The 24,551-nt window shown below is 37.8% G+C and overlaps 1 protein-coding gene across 1 annotated transcript in view; it reads right to left on the reverse strand.

The window, feature by feature from the left end:
* Nucleotides 1-24,551, reverse strand: part of Ophn1 (oligophrenin 1) — a 417,268-nt gene that overhangs the window by 185,971 nt on the left and 206,746 nt on the right. Inside the window, exons 6-9 of the mRNA XM_008844367.3 lie at nucleotides 18,292-18,393; nucleotides 13,050-13,160; nucleotides 3,610-3,714; nucleotides 472-601 (exon numbers count right to left, since the gene is read on the reverse strand). Of these exons, the coding sequence (XP_008842589.1) occupies nucleotides 472-601; nucleotides 3,610-3,714; nucleotides 13,050-13,160; nucleotides 18,292-18,393 (448 nt within the window). The remainder of the gene's footprint in view (nucleotides 1-471; nucleotides 602-3,609; nucleotides 3,715-13,049; nucleotides 13,161-18,291; nucleotides 18,394-24,551) is intronic.

Below are 24,551 nucleotides of genomic sequence, written 5' to 3' on the forward strand. Positions count from 1 at the left end.
TAGGTATGATAAATATGATTTTTCTGCCTCCTTTACCCTACCTTCTTTTTAACAATGTATATTTTATTGAGTTTTTGTGCATTTCATACATTAGATGTTAATCAAACTTAGACCCCCTCCCTCCTGCCTGCCCCCCATAACCCCACTGGATTTCATACATTCTGTTATACATGTTAAGTCCTATCTGGTTAAGCATACCCTACCACTTTTTTGCCCCAAAGTTCACCAGTACATAATTAATATTCCGCATTTTTGAATTTCAGAGAAAATTTAGATCTAACTACTCTAGAGACTTAATAAGGTCACTTTTAAATTTCCCTCAAGTTTCCTTCTTTTATACTTTTGCTAATCCTACCCTGCCCTCAAAGGAGTTGTAGCTAGCTGGAATCTACCAACAACAAGGATTATCTGAGTTCAGAAAGGTGAAGTGTCAAGCCTGGAACCCCTGGAACCCAGTGGCTGTCTACACACATTTCTCTTGTGTGTAGAGATAGCCTTCAATGGTTGGCTGTCCCGGAAGTTTGCAGGTCTGAGGAGCTTCTTTCATCCTTTTCTTAAGTTCTTCCATCTCTTCCCGGGTACTGGAGAAATGATTTCTTGTCTGTCAAGAAATCATTATAATCATTACCATCATTACCATAATCAGGAATAAGTTATTTACCAATCACAGAAATACTACAGTGATTTCTCTGCTCACAGCAAGTGCTAAAACAGCAAAAATGCTAAATAGTGGAATGACAAGGAAATAATTATAGAGTTTAATGGCACTATACACTAGAAAGGAAACAAAAATAAAGATATCAATATACTCAAAAGGTCACAGCAGAGAGTTTTTTTCCCCAGTGAGATTAATACAAGTTTCCAGTAAATAAAGAACTTTAACATTCTAAGATTACACTGACCTTTACTTTAAGGACAATTGTGGAGAACGGTCCCCATGGAAACTTCATGATGTCAGTGAAGAAGATATTTGTTGTCTTACTGTTTGGCCCCGACTGTCAACAATACTGACAATGTGTCGGTCATGAGTATATATGCAGAGGTTTGATAGTAAGCTCACTTTTGTCAAGTTACTCATGGAATAGGGCTCCAGTGATTAACTTGACTGTAGGAAGGTTTTGTAAATAGGCAGAAAACAGGGACTCTCTCATTTGGGTAAAGGAGACGACCCAAAAGGAAGGAGTGAATGCAGAAAGAAAAAGTAGGAAAAACTATAAATTACAATCCCCGAAAACAAGCAGCTTATCAGGATTTTTAAATTAGACAACATCTTTGAATACCAAGCACTGTAACACCCAGGCAATGCCACCAGACCTTGTTTGATTCTACCAGACAAGCAACTGTTCCATTCTCTCTGTTGCTCTAAAAAATGCTGGTTTATGGGGCTGGAGAGATGGTACAGCATTTAAGAGCACTGCCTGTTCTCGCACAGGACCTGGATTCAGGTCCCAGCACACACATGGTGGCTAAGAACAGTCCATGACTCTGGCTCCGGGGGATCTGACGCCCTCTTCTGACCTTCATGGGCTTTGCACTTACATACATATAGGCAATGCACTCACACACATAAAATTTTTAAAAAGTAAATAAAATATTTCAAAATGTTGGATTGACTCTAACAGTTATCATAAGGGATTATGATATATCTGTATTTATGTCTCTCCTCAAATAAACTGCATGCTCCTTCAAGACAGAAAGACGTTAATGCTTCATTATGGTATACCCAGAGTCTTTCACACTGCTTTATACAAAACGTATTTTCATGGTACTCATATATACTCATCAAATGTGGGTTAAATAAGCAAATGAGCAAAAGAATATATGTAACAATATATATGTTCCAATATAAAAACACTGTGCTTATGTTCATTTATAAGAATGAGCATAAAAAAGAAGGTAGAGAAGTCCTTAAAATTGATTTGTTTACGTCTACTAATGAGAGAAGGAAGAAAATGAAGATGCTCATAGTAATAAAACTCACAATGACTGTCTTAACTGTCTTAGGTAATTAGCTTAGGTTCTATACTTAAATAAGCCTGCAGCTGGATTCTAATCTGGGAGAGACATAGCAAAATATCAACACTTAAGAAGTAGGATCTTCCCTATGACCTAGGACCTGCCTAACCACAGTTCTTGGCCCAGGAAACAGTGCCAGGTACGGGCTCCATCTTGAGAAGTGGGTCTTAAATCCAATCATAAAGTGTTTGGTTACTCTCATAACATTGGTACCACTCTTGCACCAATAGGCATATCTTGCCAGTTCAGTGGTTATTATAGCTTGAAGAGTTCAGAACTGGGCAAGACTGATGATTACTTTTCTCTTCTGCTAGCATACATAACACCTTCTAGCACTATGGAAGTTAGAAAGCTACTATTATTGTGTGAAATGGGCAAAGTATTAAACCTACTCCTAATGACTTATTGTTATACCCACAGATTAAAGCATCGCTCAGTTCTCACCAGAAGAGCTTGTACTTGCAGCATATGGTGATTAGCACAAAGATCCACAACTGTTCAATGTGCAGAAAATAATGATACTGTGGAGTGTTTGGCTCTAAGTGAGACATCTATGTCACATCTCTTCCTCCCAAGGCTCGGGAATCATTGCAGAAAAAGGAGCAGAAAGACTGTAAGAGCCAAAAGTGATAGACAACTACAAGGGAAACAGGGTTTTCCAGACAGTAGGGAAGTTACCCTTATGAACTCACAGCAATTGTGACAGCATGTACAGGACCTACACAAGCTCAATCCAGACTAAATCCCAGCATTGATGTGGGGAGGTGGGCAAGAAATCTCAATGCTAGCTGGGGAACTGTTGGCAATTGATACCTGCTGGGTAAGGGAGTCAGTCTTCTTTAAGGATATGACGTTAGGAAGGTTGACCAGGTTCCAGGGTATGAGCCCACATCCAAGAGCATTTGGGGAACATAAATTAGTCAATAGGCCTTTTTAAAAATAATAAATAATAATAGGGCATGAAGTTGTGGGGATAATAAGTCAGGGTGGATCTGAGAGGAGATGGCAGATCAGAGCATGATCAAAATACATTGTATAAAATTTTCTAAAAGTCAATAAAATATTACTTATATTAAAGATAAAATAAGATGTGGCTGCAGAGATGGCTCAGCGGTTAAGAGCACTGACTGCTCTTGCAAAGGATCTAGGTTCAATTCCCAGCACCCACATGGCTGCCGCGAACTGTCCTTAACTCCAGTTCCAGGGGAATCCGATGCCCTCTTCTGACCTCCACAGCATTGCATGAAACAGGTGTACTCACATACATTCAGGCAATAAATATACATAAAATAAAAATAATAAATAAAAAAATATATATAATAAATTTAAAAATAAAATAAAGTAAAATAAGATAAATACTGGCTAGATGAAGGTATTCATGGGTAGGAGGATAGGTTTGAACAGCAAGCAGCCTCGAAGACAGGGAAACGTTGAAACAAAGATCAACACTCCAGTATACTAAAATGTTTGCACTCTACAGCACATTTCCCTGACAAATAGGCTGTAATGCAATTACCTGTAATTCCAAAGTTAAGGCTACTGAGGCAGAAATTTGATTGGAAAGACAGGTAAAGAAATCCACATGCAACTCACATTCTGTAAACTGAGCTGGAGCTGCTGTTTGTATGGGAGGAAGTCCTGTGTGAGTTCCACAGTCAAGCTGTTGGAAATGAAGAGGCTATGAAGAAAAGCCAAGACCTAAGAGAAACAAGCAAAATTTACATTTAAAACTTAATTTATCACCAGTATTTCCTTATTAATCAAACACAGAAACCACAAAGTCAGTGAAAAAATCTCAAATGTTTCCTCTATACACTGTTAAGAGTGGTAATACAATCAAAAACTGATATACACGTAACTATTCTCATATCAGGCTCAATATTTAACCCATATGCAGTTTCAGAAAGCAAATAACTGATATATTCACATAGTCCTTTTTAGATCCTATAGAAAGCCACTCAGAATTTAGATACTACAGGAATGGACTGCATCTTTTTCTCTAGACAGACAGAACAGCTCTCATCCAAAGATCTGATTCTAAAATCTGAAAATTTAAGCACAGATGCAATACCACAACTGGAAACCTTTACCTCACCTCATGTGACATGTCTAGGTACCCTGGGAATAAAATGCAGGCACACTAAAAATATTGCATAAAATTATTTTTAAAATATGTATATGAGGCATATATGAAATACAAATGTCTTTTGTATTTAAACTTGGCACTCACCCCCAAAATATTCCACTATATGTAAGAAAATATTCCAAAATTTTAAAAATTCCAAAATTCAAATCACTTCTTGTTCCAAATCTTTTGAATAAGGGACACTAAACCTATATATTCTCAGGACTGGCATACAGTAGACCATCTTGCAGAAGATGGAACACAAATGGTGAACAGTATGTTTTTTAATGTTCTAAACATTCAACCCAGGGCAAACAAGGTACCTCAGCAGGTAAAGGTGCTTACTAAGAAAGTCTGGCAATCTGAGTTCAATCCTCAGAACCCACATAAAGATGGAGAGAACTGACTCCAGAGTTGCCCTCTGACATCCACACATGCACCCTTCCAATAAAAACAATGAATTTAATTTTTAAAGAATTCAACCCTATTAAAAACCAAATATATTAACAAAACTAAGAGTAAATATAACGTTCATCTACCAAATTATAAATATTTCAAATAAATGTTCGATGTTGGTAAAGAAAAATAGGTAGAAGAAAAATTGCTCCATTTGTTGTAGAAAACAAATAGGTTAGTGCATATAAATGCACATGCATATACCAGATATAAACAAGCTATAAACCTAAGTACATATAAAACTATATAATTCACATATACATGTACATTTTTGACATACATGCGGTGGAGATATGGGGAATAAACTCACACTTATATTCATAATAATCTCTGGTTCTCTCTCAGACTTCTTTATCTCAGGAAACAGAATTATCACCCATCAGTCATTCAAATAGGAAACTAAAGAATCACTCCTGATTTCTCTTTACACACACTTCAGTCCAATTCATAAGAAATTTCTACTTTTACCTCCAAAATATCATTTTTAAGTTCTAGATATAGAAACAGGGGCTTGCACATGCTAAGCAAGAATCCTAATACCGAACTATATCCTCAGCCCTCCAAAATGTATTTATTTTTCTTTATTTTTATTGAGAATTTCATATTGTTTATCTTTATTATATTCATACTACCTGCCTCATCTCCACCCCAACATTACTCCCCCCTCAACTTTATGTTCCCTATTATATTTTTTAGATTTGATATAATATTCTGAAACAACAGAATACAAACGCAAGCACTCCACACTGACACAGACAGTATATTACACAACTCAGGGGGTCAGGGAGGAGGACATGCAGAGGCCAGAGGTGTAGACTAAACCTTGAAATAGACTGCTTCGATGGTTGTGAACTTTCTGTGCTGGTGACAGAATAAACAACTGTCAGATCTGGAGACCTCATACCCCTGCCCCAGGGCCTTCTTGGAGCAAAACACATAGAACACTTTCTTGTCTTCACACAATGGGGGCAGGGGTGGAATGGATACTTCTGCACTGTCCAGAGCCATCACAATGAACCCAAAGATGTTACTGTTGAAGTTTTCAGTAGCCTCACTGGCTCTTCTGAAGCTGCTTGCCCCTCTATGACTAGTGAAAAATGTCCAATAGTTTCTGGATGAGGTGGGCATCTCAGAGGGCACAGACAGAGCCCCCATCAGTCTCAGCCATGGCTGCAGTACCATAGGCCACTCCACATGAGCAGGTGACATCAGAAAAGTAGCCCAAACCTCACAAAGGTTCCTTTATCTTGGTACTCCAATCTCACTGGAGGCTCTTAATTAAGGCCTTGTTCCTGTGAACACATCTGGGGCACAGCATGTTGTGCTCCAGGTGCGGGGTGGGAATGTGCAGGCAGGAAGCAGGAAGAGTGCACCTACTCTGCCTTTCTTTTCTGGTACTCAGGCTTGCCCAGCATGGAACTGCAGCAAAACCCAACCACTGGAGTCTATAGAGAGACTCTCCCATGAGGCAGGCACCACATGTCCCCATAGGCTCTGGTGGCTCTGAGGGCTTCACTGCCTCCATCCTCTCAGCACTGGCTGCAATTCTGGCCCAAGAGGTGAACATTGCCTCAGGGGTAGAGGTGGTCACTACAGCGGTACTGACTTCTTCATAGAGAACAGGGGACTCACTAAAGGCAGGCAAATGCTCCTCCATGGCAAGGACCACCTCAGAGGGAGTAGTCCTCCCGGAACGCAGCATTTCCTCCTTTTCCATCTTCAGGGATTTTTTTTTGCATTGTCTTCACCCTGGCCTCTTGATGTCTCAGGAATATTATTCACATAGAGCTTTTGGTCTGCATGTTTTCAAAGTCGTTTGTATGCATCTAATTTCTGGCCTTTGCTGTTCAGCTCTAACTTCTGGCACCAATATCACAAAATATCCGGGTGAATCTCCTTGACTGGAGGCAGTTTGGTAGGCAAGGGAGGAACTGTCTTGAGGAAGTTTTTGAGTCTCAGCATCTTGGTGCTTTCTTTTTTGGATTAGTATCTTTGTTATCTTTCACTGACTTTTTTTGTTTTGTCTTCTTTGCTGGGACCTTTGCCAAAGATGTGCATGGTTGACTAGACATTTGGCATTCATCTTCTTCCTTTGATTTTTCAGTGAGGTTCGACGCTTTGCCCCTTGGATTCTCCTTGCTCATCAGGAATGAAACCAACAAGAGCATCCTCTATTATTTTGAAATGTCTATCACTTCTCCAAATGATGCTGAGAAAGATTTTAACGTTGTATTCCAAGCAGACCCAAAACTCATAATTGTCCTGCCTCAGCTCCCTAGGTGCTAGGATTACAAGTTTATGTCATGTCACAAGAGTGGTATGGCTGGATAATACTGTAGACCAATTTTGAGCTTTCTGAGGAATCTCCACACTGATTTCTTTGGTTTGCACACTGATTTACTTGGTTTTGCAGTGCATGAGATTTCCCCTTTCTCCACATCCTCGTCAGCATTTGTCACTTTTGTTTTTTGGATCTTAACCAAAGTAGTTTTAATCTGTGTTTCCCTGATGACTAAAGACATTGAGCATCTTTTTAAGTATTTCTCAGTTATTTGTGCTTCATCTTTAGAGAAATCCCTGCTCAGCTCCTTGCCCCATTTTTAAATTGGGATTTTTTAAATGTTTTTATTATTATTATTATTTGTATATTCTAGATACCAACCCTCTGCCAGAGATATAGCTGGTAAAGATTTTTTTCCCAGTCTGTCTCTTCACTTGATTGAGGGTGTCCTTTGATGTACAATAGCTTTTTAGTTTTGTATGGTGCCATCTGGCAATTTTTGGACTTAATGTTTACAGTATAGGAGTCCTGTTCAAAAAGTTCTTTACTGTGTCTATAAGTTCCAATGTATTCCCTGCTTTCTTCTCTATCTGGGTATCAGGGTATCAGGTCCTATACTGAGGTCCTTGATCCACTTGGAGTTGTGTTTTGTGCATGGTGAGACATACAGATCTAGTTTCATTCTTCCATATGCTGCTATCCAGTTTGACCAGCAGCATTTCTTGAACATGCTGCTTTTTCTCCAGTGTGTATTTGTGGCTCCCTTATCAAAAATCAAGTAACTGTAAATGCATGAATTTAAATCTGGGTCCTCAATTCTATTCAACTTAGCGATGTGTCTGTTTTTATGCCAATACTATGCCGTTTTTATTACAATATCTCTGTAGTATAATTTGAGATCAGGGATGGTAATGACTCCAGCAGTTCTTTTACTCTTCAGGATTATTTTGGCTGTCCTGAGGGTTTTTGTGTTTCCATATGAAATTTGAAATTATTTTTTTCAATTTCTGTGAAGAATTTTGTTGGAATTTTAATGGGTATTGCATTGAATTTGTAGAATGCTTTTGATAGGATGGCCATTTTCACAATATTAATTCTACCAATCAATGATCATGGGAGGTCTTTCAACCTTCTGGTATTAACTTAAATTTCTTTCTTCAATGTATTAAAGTTTTCTGTTATAAAAACCCTTCACTTCATTTGTTAGATTTGTTTGAAGATATTTTATGAATTTTGAGGCTATTATGAACAGGATGATTTCCAGGACTTCTTTCTTGGTATGTTTGTTATTGGTATATAGGAAGGCTACTGATTTGGGGGGGGTGTTAATTTTACATACTGCTACATTGCTGAATGTATTTATTAGCTCTAGGAGTTCCTGATAGTCTTCGGGGTTTTTAAAAATAGAATTATATCAGCTGCAAATAAAGATACTTTGACCTCTGGCTTTCCTATTTGTATCCTTTCATCTCCTTCATTTGTCTTACTGCTCTATAAGACTTCAAGTGCTGTATTGATCAGGAATAGAGAGAGTGGACATCTTTGTCTTGTTCCTGATTTTAATGAGAACGCTTTCAGTTTTTTTCACATTTAGTATGATATTGGCTGTGGGCTTGTAGTATATTGGCTATATTATGTTGAGCTGTATCCACCATATCCCTAGGTTCTCCGTGACTTTTATTATGAATGGATGCTGGATTTTGTCAAAGACCGGTTCTGCATCTAATGAGATAATCATGTGGTTTCTGTCATGAGTCTGCTTATATGGTGGATTACATTTACTAATTTGTATGTGTTGAGCCCTAACGTGCATCACTGGGATGAAGCCAACTTGATCATGGTGGATAATTTTTTCTTTTTGATGTGTTCTTTCATTCAGTTTGCAAGTATTTTATTGAGATTTCTTGCATCTATGTTCATCAGAGAGATTGATCTATAATTTTCTTTAGTAGTTGGGCCTTTGTCTGGGTTTGGTATTAGAGTAATGCTGGCTTCACAGAATGAATTTGGGAGTGTTCCTTCACGACCCATTTTACAAAATAATTGGAAGGGTACTGATACTAGTCTTCTTTGAAGGTTTGGTAGAATTCTTCACTATATACATCTGGCCATGGGCTTTTTTGAGTTGGGAAATTTTTCATTACTATCTATCCCAAGGAGAAATTTGGGGTACTTTAACTGGGGGACATCTTATTTTGAGAGAGAACATACAATGTTTGTCTCTCTGGGTCTGGGTCACCTCACTCAAGATGATTTTTTTCCAATTCCATCCATTTACTTGTGAATTTCTAATTTCATTTTTCTTAACAAAATAATACTCCATTGGTAAATATGTCATACTTTTGTTTTCCATTAATCAGCTGATGGACACCTTTCTTTTTTTCATTTCCTGGCTATTGTGAATAGAGCAGCAATGAAAATTCATGAACTGGCGTCTCTGTAGAAGGATATAGAGTCCTTTGTGTATATGTCCAAGAGCACTATGACTGGGTCATGTGGTTAATTCATTTTTAGATTTTTGAGGACTCTCCACACTGATTTCCATAGTGGCTACACCAGTTTGCACTCCCACCAGCAGTGAGTACAAGTTCCCCTTTTCCCACATCCTTGTCAGCATTTTTCATCATTTGTTTTAGATGCTTAGGTTTATTAAGTTACTTGTATATTCTAGATATTAAGTGTTTTTCAGATGTAAAGCTGGTAAAGATTGTTGCCAGTTCTGTAGGTTGTGTCTTCACTCATATGATGGTATTCCTTGTTTTATGGAAGCATTTTAGTTTCATGAGGTCAAATAAGTCAGTTGACTGTGCTATTGGGTTCCTGCTCAGACAATCCTTTCCTTTGCCTATAAGTTTCATTGTATTTCCTAACATCTCCTCTATCAAATTCAAGGTATCAGGTCTAAAGTTGAGATCCTTGATCCATTTGGACTTGAATTTTGTGCAAGGAGTGAGATAGGGATGTAGTTTCATTCTGCTACATGTGGCTATCGAGTTCTTTCATCACCACTTGATGAACATGTTATGTTTTTTTCCAATAGGTATTTTTAGCTTGTTTGTCAAAACTCAGGGGACTATAAGTGTGTGGATTCAATTTGGATCCAAAATTCTACTTCATCGATCAATGTGTCTATTTTTATGCCAGTGCCACACTGCTTTTTATCATTATAACTCTGTAGTAAAATTTGAAATCAGGGATGGTGATGCCTTGACCTCTTCATATATTATTAAGGGTTGCTTATTTTTTTCAATTTTTCTGAAGAATTGTATTAGAATTTTAAAGGGGATTTTATTGAATCTGTAGATTATCTTGGGTAAGATCACCATTTTTCACAATATTACTGAGTCATGAGCATGTGAGGTCTTCCATCTTCTGATATCTTTTTCAATTTCTTTGTTCAAGGTCTCAAAATTTTTATTATACATTTTTTCACTTTGTTGGTTGGATTTAGTCCAAGATATTTTAATTTGATGAGGCTACCATGAATGGAATTGATTCCTTGGTTTCTTTCTCAGTATGCTTGTTATTGGTATAAAGGAAGACTACTGATTTCTGTGTGTTAATTCTGTATCCTGCTGCTTTGCTGAATGTGTTTATCAGCTCTAGGAGTTTTCTGGTGGAGTCTTTACGGTCTTTTATGTACAGAATCATATCATCTGAAAATAAGGTTACTTTGATTTCTTCCTGTCTAATTTATACCCACTTTATATCCTTCACTTGTCTTATTGCTCTATCTAAACCTTCAAGCACTACAGTAAACAGGAATGAAAAGAGTGAACATTTTGTCTTGTTCCTGATTTTAGTAGAAATGAAGAAAGTGTATTCTTTAGTGTTTGGGTGGAATGTTCTATAAATATCTGTCAGGTCCATTTGATTTATGATGTCATCTGACTCCAGGGTTTCTCTATTTAGACTTTTTCTCGATGACTTGTCTATTGATGAGACTAAAGCATTAATATCAGCCACTATCACTGTGTTTGGGTCATTCTGTGATTTTAGATCTAATAGTGCTTCTTTTATGAAACCAGGTGCCTATCTGTATTGGGCCTATGTATAGGAGCGTAGGATCCCCTTGGTGGATTTTTCATTAATCAGTATGAAATGCCCTTCCCAGTCTCTTCCAACTGGTTTGAAGTCTATTTAGTCAGATATTAGAATACTTATCCCTGCTTGTTTCTTTGTTCCATTTGCTTAGAATAACTTTCTCCTCCCTTTTACTCTAAGGTGGTGGCTATCACTGATGGTGCGGTGTGCATTGTGGAGGCAGCAAATTTATGGATCCTGTTTTCTAATCCAATTTGTTACTCTGTGTCTTTTTATGGAAGGAATTGAGGCCATTGATATTGACAGTTATTGTTGACCAATGTTTATTAATTCCTATAATTTTGTTGTGGTGATGTAGTTTTCTTAAATTTCTTTTTGTTAACTTTTCCAGAATTGTTTATATATTTCCTGTGCTCTCTTATATGTGTTTAATCATCTCTTCAGACATAAGCATTCATTCTATTATCCTCTGTTGAGCTGACTTAATGAGGAAAAGTTTTTGTTTCCCTTTATTTAAAACTCATAACTTTGCTGGATATAGTGGTCTGGGCTGGCATCTTTATTATTTCATTATTTTGAGTAAATAGTCCAATCCCTTCTAGCTTTCAAAGTCTCCATAGAATAATCAGCTATTATTCTGATAGGCGTCAGTTTATATATGACTTGATCTTTCTCTCTAGCAGCTTTCAATATCTTTTCTTTATTGTGCACATTTAGTGTTCTGCTTTATCTCTTTGGTGTTCTCTATGTTGCTTGTACCTTGATAGGCATCTCTTTCCTTAAGTTCGGGAATTTTCATCTATGATTTTGTTAAAAATATTTTCTTTGACTTTGACCTGGGCTGCTTCTCCTTCTTCGATACCCGTGACTCATAGGTTTGGTTTTTCTATAATGTCCCAGATGTACTGCATGTTCTGTTCCTTGGTTGTTTTAAAGATTATTATTTTCTTTGACTGAGTGATCCATTTTCTCTCTCTTATCTTCAAGATCTGAAATTCTTCTTTCACTTGATCCAATGTATTAGAGAGGCTTTCCTCTGAGCGTTTTGTCTGACTTGATGAGTTTTTCAAGTTTAATTTCAGTTTGGCTTTCCTTCAAAGATTTGTTCTGCTTATTGAACTGTAATTTCATATATTGAATTGTTGTAGCTATTTCATTCAACTGTTTATATTTTTATGGTCTTCATTTAATCTTGTATTCATGTCTAGTTTGAGTTCCTTTCACATATTTATCATTTCTATTTTGAAATTATTGTCTTGTGCAAAAGCTAGATGGTCTTTCTCAGGAAACATTATGATGAGGATACTAATTTCAGGAGACATACTGTCTTGTTCATTCATGTTGTTTGTATTTTTGCTATGAGACCTAGGCATCTTGAATTATGTTATTGGTGGTATTTCTTGGTATAGATAGCTGGTGTGGTCTTTGTTGAGTGAGTGTTTGTATCTTTGTTTGCTGTTACCCCAACTTTTCAGATTGTGGTGCAGCTGAGTGGTGCTTGGTGTTCAGTCAAGGGACCACTCTGTGTTTATGTGAAAATAGAGTGTGAGAGCTATTCTCAGTTCAGCTATCACTGGGTGCAACTTCCAGCCTAAGGGTCTAAGACAGACTCCATGTGGCCTTGAGTGGCAGGGAATGCTGGGTGGCTACTAGTTGAGTTGGTATGCAGACCAGTCAGTGTTGATTTTTTTATTGGAGGCATGGAGGTGATTCTAATTCAGTAGTAACCAAAAAAACATGCTAATTTTACACTTGATTGTGTCTGTCTTGGCTGATGTCCAGGCTGCAGACTCCAGCTCTACCTGGGAATGTGGGAACAGTCTCAAGGGCAGGGCAGGTTTTGTTGAAATGATAAAGCTGGTCCAGTTATAAGGCTGTATGACATGAGATAGGCCCAGGAGAATGATGTGGTAGAAAGAGAACAATGGAGCCGGCCAAATTACAAGTATGGTGGGTGTACTGAGGAGCATGACCATAGCTAGGCCAGGGACCTGAGACAACAGAGACTGCTGGGGTTGGGGATGACTGTCCTTTACATTCTTTAAGATTTAAATTTTTCACCTGTATTCTTCATATTAGCTTTGGCATTTCGAAAATAATTTTGGAATATTCACCAAGAAAACTTACTGGCTCCACAATATTGAACTTCTTTGCCTCCTGAACTTCCTGGATCTGATAGACATAATCAAGAGAAGACTCAAAGAAGTTGTGCCTCTCCTTGTCCACTTGAAGATCTGCCTGTAGAAAGGCAACAAATATCACAAATGGGCATGGTCATTTCTGAAAGTCACAGGTGACAGAATCAACCAGATTCTAGAGTTAAGAAGCGTTTAGCTACCTAGAAATATCCTATTTCATTTATTTTCCATTTTTAAATTTTTACTTTATTTTACAGAGAGGGAATAGGAAGTCAAAAGATTAAAAAGTGACTGACCCAAGGCTTCTCATTTCTAGTCCAGCATGTTTGAAGCTTGGAAGTCATCACACCGATTTTCAGAACAAGAAAAAAGCTGATCAAGTTGGTAAACAGTTCTTAAATCAAGCATAAAATTAAAGTCATAAGGAAAGCTACTGCTGTAAAACCCAGGTAGAGGTGCATGCAGAGATTCAGAGCTCAGCGGGAACAGACATCCAGCAGCTAAAAGTGCTGCAATAACCAATAACGAAGGGATTACAACAGAAAGAACAGCAATTCTTATTGAAGAACTATAATTTAAGAAAAAAATCGGTCAAGCGTAGCGGTAGACACCTTTAATCTCAGCACCCAGGGACAGAGGCAGGAAGATCTTTGTCAGATCAAGGCCAGCCAGCGAGTTCCAGGCCAGCTGGGGCTACAGGGAGAATCTGTCTCAAAAAAAAATTATTAAGGAAATCAACATAAAAAACATAGGTGCTAGCGAAAATTTTAGCCTCAGACAACTGTAGCAATAGCAAACTAAGCCCATCCTAGGTCCTGGCCAAATAAACATGAAATCTCAAACTATGTACCTATTTACTTCAGTTTCTTTATCCAACCATCATCTCTGGAATTCAACCAGAAAAACAAAACAGCAAGAAACACAATCTGAAGCAAAGGACCATTAGATATCAACTCCGGGAAGGCAGAGGTTGTAAACCATGAATTTTAAGCATCTATGTTAAAATAACTGTTCTAGTAGAAAAATAAAACAACAAGCAAAAACCAATGCATAATATTAGAAGGCAGATGAAACTGTGAAGAAATGATTAAAAGAAAATGTCAGAAATCTAAGATAACAGAAAAGAAGCATGTTTTCATGGGCTCACCAGCAGTATAGACGAGGTTGAGGAAAGAATCAGTGAGAATGGGCATGGCCTAGGTATAGTTGAGAGGTACAGCACTCACCTAGCATGTGAGTGGCCCCAAGAAAGAAACTTAGCACTGCAGGAAAACAGCAGTGAGCTTGAATATATAGCAATATGAAGGTCAAAGGTGAAATCACAAAGAACAAAAAGAATGAATAGTGTAAAATATTTAAGACAGGACCAGAAATGAAACTCCACACTTCATATAGCAGTCAAGACATGAAACAAACAGAACAAAGAAAAGATAAAGCTATGAGAGAGAAAGATCAAGTCACACGAAAAGGCAGGCCTATCAGAAGAAGAGCTGACTTTTCTAAGGAGACTATGAAAGCCAAAAGGGCTTGGACCCAAGTCCTACAAGTCAGAAATGAACACAGATTTCAGCCCAGACAACTGTACCCAGCTGTATACTATCAGTTGTAATTGATGGTGAAAGAAAAACTTTCCATGATAAAAAGAAATTTAATAAATTTATGTCCATCAAACCAGCTCTACAGAGAATACTCAATAGACAACTTTGATCTGAAGAGAAGATTAAACACTCTCAAGAAGGCAGAAAGAATAAATAAATTTTCCAAAAACCGTTAACCAAAAGAGATCTAAGAAAACAGCACTACAATACCAACATAAGAGGAATAAATTAACATTGTTCAGTGATAACCCTCAATATTAATGGTCTTATCTCCCCAGTTAAAAGACACTGCCTCTGGGGGCTGGAGAGATGGCCCAGTGGTTAAGAACACTGGCTGCTCTTGCAGAAGACCCGGGTTCAAATCCCAGCACCCACATGGCAACTAACAACTGTCTGTAACTCCAGTCCCTGGGGATCTGACAGACTCTTCTGTTCTCTGAGGGCACTGCACAACACGGGTGCACTCATCTACATGCAGGTAATAAACGCATACACATAAAACAAAAATAATAAATAAAATATTTTTAAAAAAGACACTGCCTCCAAGAATCACACCTCACCATGAATGCCTGACACCACCTGAAGGTAAAAGGAAGGAAAAAGGTATTCCAAGCAAATGGAACAAAGAAACAAGAAGGTATCAGATAGTCTAATATCTGACAAAATGTATTTCAAATTAAAACTAGTCAGAAGATACAGAGGTTACTTCATACTCAATAAAGAGAAAATATACCAATAATATAAACATATAAGCACCACACACAGGGGCATCCAACTTCATAAAAGGAACTCTATTAGATATACAATCACACATTGCCTCCAACACAATGATAGTGGGTGACTTCAGTATCCCACTGTCTCCAATAGACATTTCAGTCAGACAAAAACTAAATACAAAAACTTGGGATTTAAATAACATCATAAATCATATGGACCTAACAGATATTTACAAAACATTCTACTAAAACACCAAAAAATACACTTTCTTCTCAGTAGTTCATGGAACTTTCTCCAAAATTGACCACCTATTAGGACACAAAGCAAGTCTCCACAATTTATAAAAATTGAAATATCATCCTGTATTCTATCTGAACACAAAGGAATAAATCTAGATATCAACAATAAAAATAGGGGAAAATACACAAACACATGGAAGCTAAATAACACACTACTGAATGAAAATTGAATCAAGGGAAAAATTAAAAAGGAAATTTAAAATTTATTAGAACTGAATGAAAATAAAAACACAGTATACCAAAACCTTTGGAGCATAAATAAAAGCAGTACTAAGAGGACAATTTTAGAATTCAATGCCTACACCAGAAAATTAGAAGCATCTCATATAAATAAGTTAATGATGTACCTGAAAACCTTGGAAAACCCAAAACAACACCTAAAAGGGGAAACCAGAGGTGATAAATAAAATTAATGTTGAAATTAATGAAACAGAAATTTAGAAAACAGTATAAATAATCAATGAAATGAAGAATTGATACTTTGAAAAAATTAAGACTGACAAATGTTTAGCCAAATTAACCAAAAGAAAGAGAAGCTCCAAATTAACAAACTCAGAGATGAAAGGGGAAACATTGCAAACAGACCCTGAGGAAATTCAGAAAATTATTAAGACATACTTTAAAATTCAGCATGTATGGCAGAGTGCATAGGGTTTGGTGGGGGGATGGGGGGGATGGATAGGTGAAGGGGTGTGCATTTGAGTGTGAAATGTTGTATAAAATTTATAAAGCTCAACAAAAATATTTTTAGAAAGGAAAAAAGTCTATATTCCATTCAACTGGAAAATTTTAAAGAAATGGATAAATTTCTAGATGTGTATGGCCTAAGAAAGTTAAATCAAAATAAGGTAAATAATTTAAACCGACCCATAACAACCAATGAGATAGAGGCAGTAATTAAAAATCTCCCAAGTAGCCAGCCTGGTGTACATAGTGAGTTCCAGGACAGCTGGGGGCCATAGGGAGACCCTGTCTCAAAAAGACCATAAAAAAAAAAAAACCTCCCAAGTAAAAAGAGCCCTCAACTTGATGGATACAGAGCAGAATTCTACCAAACCTTCAACTTATTCCATAAAATATAAAAGGAAGGATCACTCTCAAATTATGTCTATGAAACCAAAACTTCTCTAATACCAAAATCAAAGACTCAACAATAAAAGAAAATGATAGACTAATGTCTCTGATGAACATAGAAGCAAACTTTCTCAATGTAATGCTCAAAAACTCAAGCTCTCACCATAATTAAGTTGGCTTCATTCCAGAGATGCAGAATGGTTCAACATATGTAAATCAAACAATGTAATCCACCACACAAACAGACTCAAAGACAGAAACCACATGATTATTTCATTAGATGCAAAAAAAGGCCTTTGACAAAAATCCAACATCCATTCATGATAAAAGTCATGGAGAATCTAGGGATACAGGGGCATATCTCAACATATTAAAAGCAGTACACAAGAAGCCCACAGACAACATCATACTAAATGGAGAAAACTCAAGGCATTTCTTTTAAAATCAAGAACAAGACAAGGCTGTCCACTCTCTCCATTTCTGTTCAATATAAGACTTGAAGTCTTGGCTAGAGCAATAAGACAAATGAAAAAGATAAAGGAGATACAAACTGCAAAGGAAGAAGCCAAAGTATCCTTTGTTTGCAGCTGATATGATTCTATACATAAAAGACCTTAAATACTTCACCAGAAACCTCCTAGAGCTGATAAATGCATTCAACAAAGTAGCAGGATACAGAATTATCACACAGGGTTTGGATAGATGACTCAGCAGTTCAGAGCATTGGCTGTTCTTGCAAAAGACCAGGTTTTGAATCCCAGTACCCACATGACAGCTAACAACCATCTGTAACTGCAGTTCCAGGGGATCTGACACCCTCTCCTGTCCTCCGCAGGCATCGCACAACATAGGTGCACTTACATCCATGCAAGCATAACACTCGTGTACGTAAAAATAAATTTAAAAATTTCCAGAAATTAAAAAAAACCAAAAAACAAAATTAACACACAAAAATCAGTAGCTTTCCTATACCAACAAAAAACATACTGAGAAAGAAATCAGGGAAACTACCCATTCAGAATAGCCTCAAAACTCATAAAAAATATCTTGGAATAAATCTAACCAAAGAAGTAAAGGACTTTTTTAATAAAAAATTTAAGATAATGAGGAAAGAAATTGAAAAAGATACCAGAAGATGGAAAGAACTGCCATGCTCATGTATCAGTAGGATTAATTTTGTGAAAATGTCCATCCTACCAAGACAATCAACAAATTCAATGTAATCTTCATTAAAATTCCTGCACAATTCTTCACAGATATTGAAAAAAACAATCTCAAATTTCATATGGAAACACAAAAAACCCAGGATAGGCAAAACAATCCTGATTAAAAAAACAAATGTTGGAAGCATTACCACCCCTCATCTCAAATTACACTACAGAGCTACAGTAATAAAAACAGCATGGTACTGGCATAAAAACAGGGATTCTCACTGAAAGTGCTCTTATGGCTCCTCTGGAGCCAGGACATGGAGAAAACCTCACAACCAGAAATCCCTATACTTTCTAAGGGAGAGAATGCAACACAAGTTATGTGAACATACCTCTTGTAACTGAGATTCCTTCTTTTTGGATGATAGATGTAAGTGACGGTCCAGTAATGAGTAAAACCTTTCACCATCCTTTTCAAATTTCTTTTTCCGCTCCTAGATGTAGAAAAGAAGGTTCAGATTAAATGTCTGTCATTTAATTCTCTGGGCTTAGAAATGAGAAGGAAACAGTGCCGGGTTTCATGTGGTCAATTCCTACAGCTCCTGTGAAGGAAAGAAAAACTAACACAGAATGTGTTTTTACACTGATAACAACAGTTTTGGTTTCTTCAAATATAAACCCAAAACACTCTACCTATATACTGGGCAGTTCCTACTGGTAGAACTGAAGCTTCTGCACACTTCTGCTCAGAAAATGGCACTCAAAATTGACCTCTGTTTCTAAACACCTTTATTTACCTTCTATATTTTTCACACATGGTTATCATTCATACGATTTTCTAAAAAAGAAGAAGGAATACAAGAGTGAACTAAGTATGAGCAGGAAAGGTTAATCTGTAATGAGTTCAAACATCCTAGTTTCAAACATTCAAAGACAATAGGAAACTGAGAATACTTCTTTGAATAAATTCCTTGGCGCTGTTTAAGTATTCGCTTCTGCATACTAACAGCTGACAGGAGGGAAATCCTGGAAGAATTACCTGGAAAGCAAGAATTGAACTGTTAGGTTGATGGTGGAAGAGAAAGCCTTCACTCTCCTTGGGTATGACATACAATTAAGTTCTCTGCTGCTCAACACAAGGGAAAGTCACACAGCTTCCAAAGAAACATGGACAGTGCTCATTTGTCACAGACTGATGCCGACACTGCAGTCCTCTCAGCACCAGACTGGAAAATCCAAGTGAACAGCTTGTGTGGTCTCATAGGAAAGCCCCACTCACTGACAACCTCCAGTGTACCAGTCACTAGAAAGGGCACAGTAGGGGACACACAGATGGAAGGAAAGTACTGTCACATATGGTTGATTTTAACAAGCAATGGATTGCTACACAGGAAACTAGGTCATGGCAGAGGGGCCACTGATCTCTGGGGAATATGCATTTTACCAGTGTTTTTGTTTGGTTGGTTTTCTGTTTGGCTTTTATTGTTCTTTGTTTTTCAGACAAGGTCTTTGTGTAGCTCAGGCTGACAATGAATTGGCAATTCTCCTGCCTTAGCCTCCTGAGTGCTGGGGTTACAGGTGTGTACTGTCACACCAGCTAAGATGAGTGTGTTCTGGTTATTGTCCAGAATATTTCTTTTCTTTTTTGTCTTTTTGAGACAGGGTCTCCTGGTAGCCCCAGCTGTCCTGGAACTTACTATGTAGACCAGGCTGGCCTTGAACTCACAAAGATCCATCTGCCTCTGCCTCCCAAGTGCTGGGATTAAAGGCGAGCCAGAATATTTCTTAATGGAAGAGAAAAAGTATGGATGAAAGTGGCATTAACTGAGACAAACACCATAAAGGGGACTGACCTAACCCATTTTCTCATTAAGTCTTCACAACCGTGGGGAGTAGATATTGAAAAGAAAATTAGGGTTCGAATATGATGAACTAACTAACTATGCAAGATCATACAGGTCTGCTCCATAGGGAGACGATCCATGATAGTCATGCTTTTAGTTTTAAATGAATAGGGTTGTTAAGGATACAGCAAGCAAGAATAAAAGAACAAAACAAGCAAGCAGCAGAACGATAGTAGAGCAACAGATCAGACATACCACCCAGAAGAAACTGACTGAGGAAGCCCCGATAATGAAAAGAGTGAACTGGAGAGTCTGAAGGTAAAGAAGATCCCAGGCAGAATGTCTGCCCCTATGTGAGACTTCCAAGTAAAAGAACAAATGGCAACAGAGATAATATCATCAAATCAGGTGTTCATGACATCCAGAAGAAACTGACTGGGGAAGTTGAGGCAGTCAGCTGGAATTCACAATTGAGTTTTCCCTCTATGGATGTGCAAGCCGCAGATGAACTTGTTGCTTCTCTTTCTCATTGAAGGCACATTTTATTTTAAAAAAATTGATTTATTTTTATTTTTTGTGTATGAGTATATTATCTGAAAGTATATAAGTGCACCCATGTCATGCAATGCCCGAGGAGCTCAGAAGAGGGCATCGGATCCTCTGGAACTGGAATATGTTTGGTTGTTAGCCACCATGTGGGTGCTGGGAACAGAACCCCAGTCCTCTTCAAGAGAAGTCAGTGCTCTTAACCACTGAGCCATATCTCCAGCCCCTGGAGGTACTTTTATATCATGGGGCAAACAATAGTAACATCTGTTGGAAATGATTTATCTTCTAGCTATGTTCAAGGACACAATGTTTTTACTCTTGGGCTGTTTTGTTGTTCTCTTCCCCCCTGTCAGAGTTGGGAGGTCATCTCATCTCCAGATAATGGGCCTTGGCGGACCCTTTGAGACAAACATAGCTGGGTCTAAAACGGTGGGGGCAAACCAATTTCCAGAGCCAGCTTCACAAGGAGCTTAAACAGCACAGGACAATTAACTAATATAATGTCCATTAAAAGGTCTGACTTTCTAAATAGGCAAGTATAGTGTAAGTGACCTTTTGGAGAAATAACACTCATGGGGCATGTAATAAATGAGGACACTAGCATGTAAAGCTCAGGAAGGCCTGTGGCCCTCATCCTATTACTTATTAAAAGCTAATGGGAAATTCTGGAAGACCCCAAAGCACAGGAGGAAGACATGCTCACAATCAACACAAATAGGACAAACTGTTTCTCTCTCTGCTGAATTAACTTAAAGAGTCAATCATATGAGGAAAACCCAAAATCAAGCATAAAACTTTACTACCTTGTCTAGGAACTGTTGCACAGCAACTTCCTCTGAAAGATTCACGAAGGAAAGCTTACCAGGCACAGGCACAGGCAATCGAAAAAAAAAAAAAAAAAAAGGAAAAAAACCTCACGAGTCTCACAAATCTGTTTCTGAAACTTGAGATTCACAAGACCCCCTCCCCAAGGTTAGATAAGCAGTAATTGTCGGGGAGAGGACTCTCCTGACCACCCAGACTGCCTAAACACATTGTCTAACCTGTGAAGCTGCCTACAGTCACCCAGAGAGTAGGAGGGATACAGATTCCAGGAGTCATCACTCAAGCCGGGGTGGATATTTTTTGGATGTCTTTCAGTCTTGTATGCTCCTGTAAGTAAGTCCTCACCCATACTCCTATAAGGAACCCCAATAAACTCATTGGTTCAGCAGACTGGAATTCGGTGGACTCCTTACTTTGGTCTGTTAGTTCCCTCTCTGGAGTGATTATTCACATCTCCCTAGAAAAGTTAAAAACTAGAATAAGTAAAGTTTTGTGGGCCAACTTCTACTACACTTCCTTTTTTTTTTTTGGTCTTTTTGAGACAGGGTCTCCCTGTAGCCCCAGGTGTCCTGGAACTCACCATGTAGACCAGGCTGGCCTTGAACTCACAGAGATCCACCTGCCTCTGCCTCCTAAGTGCTGGGATTAAAGGCGTGCACCACCACACCCAGCTACACTTCCATTTTTTAAATGACAACTATGAAGAATAATGCACATAAAATTCATTTGAAGTATAAAACTCAGAGTCTTGATATATTCATGAAGTTTATGACTATAATTTCTATTTAATTGAAATATATTCTTATCACACCAAAAAATCACATGCACATTAACAATTATTCCCAATTCTCTCATCCACCCCACCGTCAAGAAGGCAGAGTCTAGTTTCTGTCTCCATGAGTTGTCCTGTTCTACAAATTTCTTATGACTGGAATGCTGCAGTAGGGTCTATTGTGACTGGCATTTATTTTATTATTTATTTATTTATACATTTATTTAATGTGCTTTGACTGCATGTATGTAAGTGCACCAATGTTTTGCAGTGCCTGCAGACATCAGAGGATAGTGTTGGATCCCCTGGAACTGGAATTAAGGATGGTTATCAGCTGCCATGTGGGTGCTGGGAACTGAACTTCGGTCTTCTGCAAGAGCAGTGTATGCTCTTAAGTGCTAAGTCATCTTCTCCATCCCCTGTGACTAGCAAATGAGACAGCCAAGGCTAGGCAGATTAACACATTTCCTATAAGTAGCATAGCAAGTGCTGGGGGTGGTGGCCCACATTTTCAATTCCAGCACTCGGGAGGTTGAGGCAGGAGACTGATGAATTTGAGGCCTCTCTGGGCTACATAGGGAGCCTTAGCAAGTCTAGGCTATATAGCAAGATCCTGTCTCAAAAGGCCAAAGAAAGGGGTGGGGACAGAGGGAGAGAGGGAGGAAGGGAGAGAAAGGGAGAATTAAAAAAAAGAGTATTAAGGATTTAAATTATTTTAGAGTAAAGTCTTGAGCCAAAGTAATCTGAGAACAGAGATTGAAAACTAAGTGCAAAACTAGAAACTAAATTCATGACAAAAAGAAAAAAAGTAACTTTTAGAATATCAGTGCCTAGCTAGTTTGTTAGGATATCTCAAGCCAATCTTTAAGTTTTTTTTGTTTTTCAATTTTTTTTCTTATTTGTGAGTATCATACAAGATATTTTGATCACATTTAGATCCCTTCTCATATGTGAACCCTCCATTTTTAATCCCCCCCATCAAATGTCTGAAGTCTAATTTTCTTGGTTTTTTCTCTATAACCTGGCCTGGAACTCTTAATGTAGACCAGGCTGGCCTCAATCTCACAGAGATCCACCTGCCTCTGTCTCCTATTGCTGGTACTAAAGGCATGTGCCACCACACCCAGCAGTATTAAATAGGTTTTTAATTTATAGTTTCGTAGTACTTTCCACAAGTGACAATTATTGATGATTAAATATCTGTGCATGAAATGTCTGATTTTAAACCTGGTTGATGGGATACAGTGTTTGTGAATGTTCAACATGATTTCCCTGCCGATATAACCTATTCTCTTATTGAATAGTCTCATTCTTTGAAGCCCTATAGTGTTATATAATTTCGTAGTAAGTATTCAAACAAATGTGTGAATTCACATAGTGTGGAAAATCTCTTCCTACTCAGAGAAGGAGCTTCATCTAACATTTACTATGTATTGCCAAAATATATCCTAAGAAACAGTCACTAGCTGTACGACAGATCATAGATTTATATGGTAGAGCAGCCAAAGCCTAGCCTTTGGCAAAGGGCCTCCAAAATAAGATGAGTGGATTCTTTGTGTCAGGCGAATGAAAACCCCCACTCAAATTTTCTCTGGCAACAACACTTCTTTCTATCACTTAATTTAAAAATTGCCAAAAATATGTGTAATTTGAGTCGTGCAAAATAATTCAACATCTCTTCTGCAGGGTTAACATTCCATAGCCCCAGGATAAAATGGTAATAATAACTGAAAGATCACAACAGCAATTCTTAAATCTCACAAGGCAGAAATATTGAAGGAAAACAAAGAAAAAATGTATATTGCAGCAGCTCTTCCTCAATCAGGAAGCATTCCCCTATAAGTTAGGCCTGGAGGTTCGCACCTGAAATCCCGAAACTGGAAAGTGTGAGGCAGGTGAATTGCTGTGAGTTAAAAGTCCAGGCTGGGCTACAGCCAGGTTGGCCTGAGTGAGATCCTGTTTCAAAACCTAATGAATAAATTAACAAACAAGCAAACATTTCTATTTCTGGAAGTATAATTAAGACATACTGATTCTGGACCAAAGTCCACAGTGTTATACAAAGTATCTTTAAAATTTTAAAACACAACACTTGGCTGGGGAGATGACTCATGGTTGTACACTTATGAGGAATGGAGTTCAGACCCCCAGCTTCCACATAAATGCTGGGTGGGCATGGTCACCATAATATCCACCCTATAACTCCAGTGCCAAGACTGTGGAGAAAGAGGATCCTCAGAATAAGCTGGCTGGATAGAATAGCTCAATCTGTGAGCTTTAGGTTCAGTTGAGAGAACATGCCTCCATGAACTATTTCTGTTAAAAATATTTTCTAGTATTTGTTATTAATATAAAGGATAGCATTACTTAAATTTATTGGTTCATTATTTCAAGTGCTGAAAATAATATTGAGCTGTTTTATAAATAACTCCTTTAATTGGCATGCTGTCTATATTTCATATAAGTCTTGATAAGATTACTAATGATAATGCTTTTTCTAGTTAAGTGGTTACATCATCTGCAAATAATGGCAATTTTATTATTTTCTTCACATCTTTACACATTCCTTCATTTCCATTCTTATAGCACCAGTCAGACCCTGAAGAATCTGTTCAAATAATACTAAGGGAAGGGGAACCCTTGTTGTCCTCATCTTAAGAAG

Source organism: Nannospalax galili, unplaced genomic scaffold (genome assembly GCF_000622305.1).
Source record: "Nannospalax galili isolate Female #2095 unplaced genomic scaffold, S.galili_v1.0 scaffold280, whole genome shotgun sequence".
NCBI lineage: Eukaryota > Metazoa > Chordata > Mammalia > Rodentia > Spalacidae > Nannospalax > Nannospalax galili.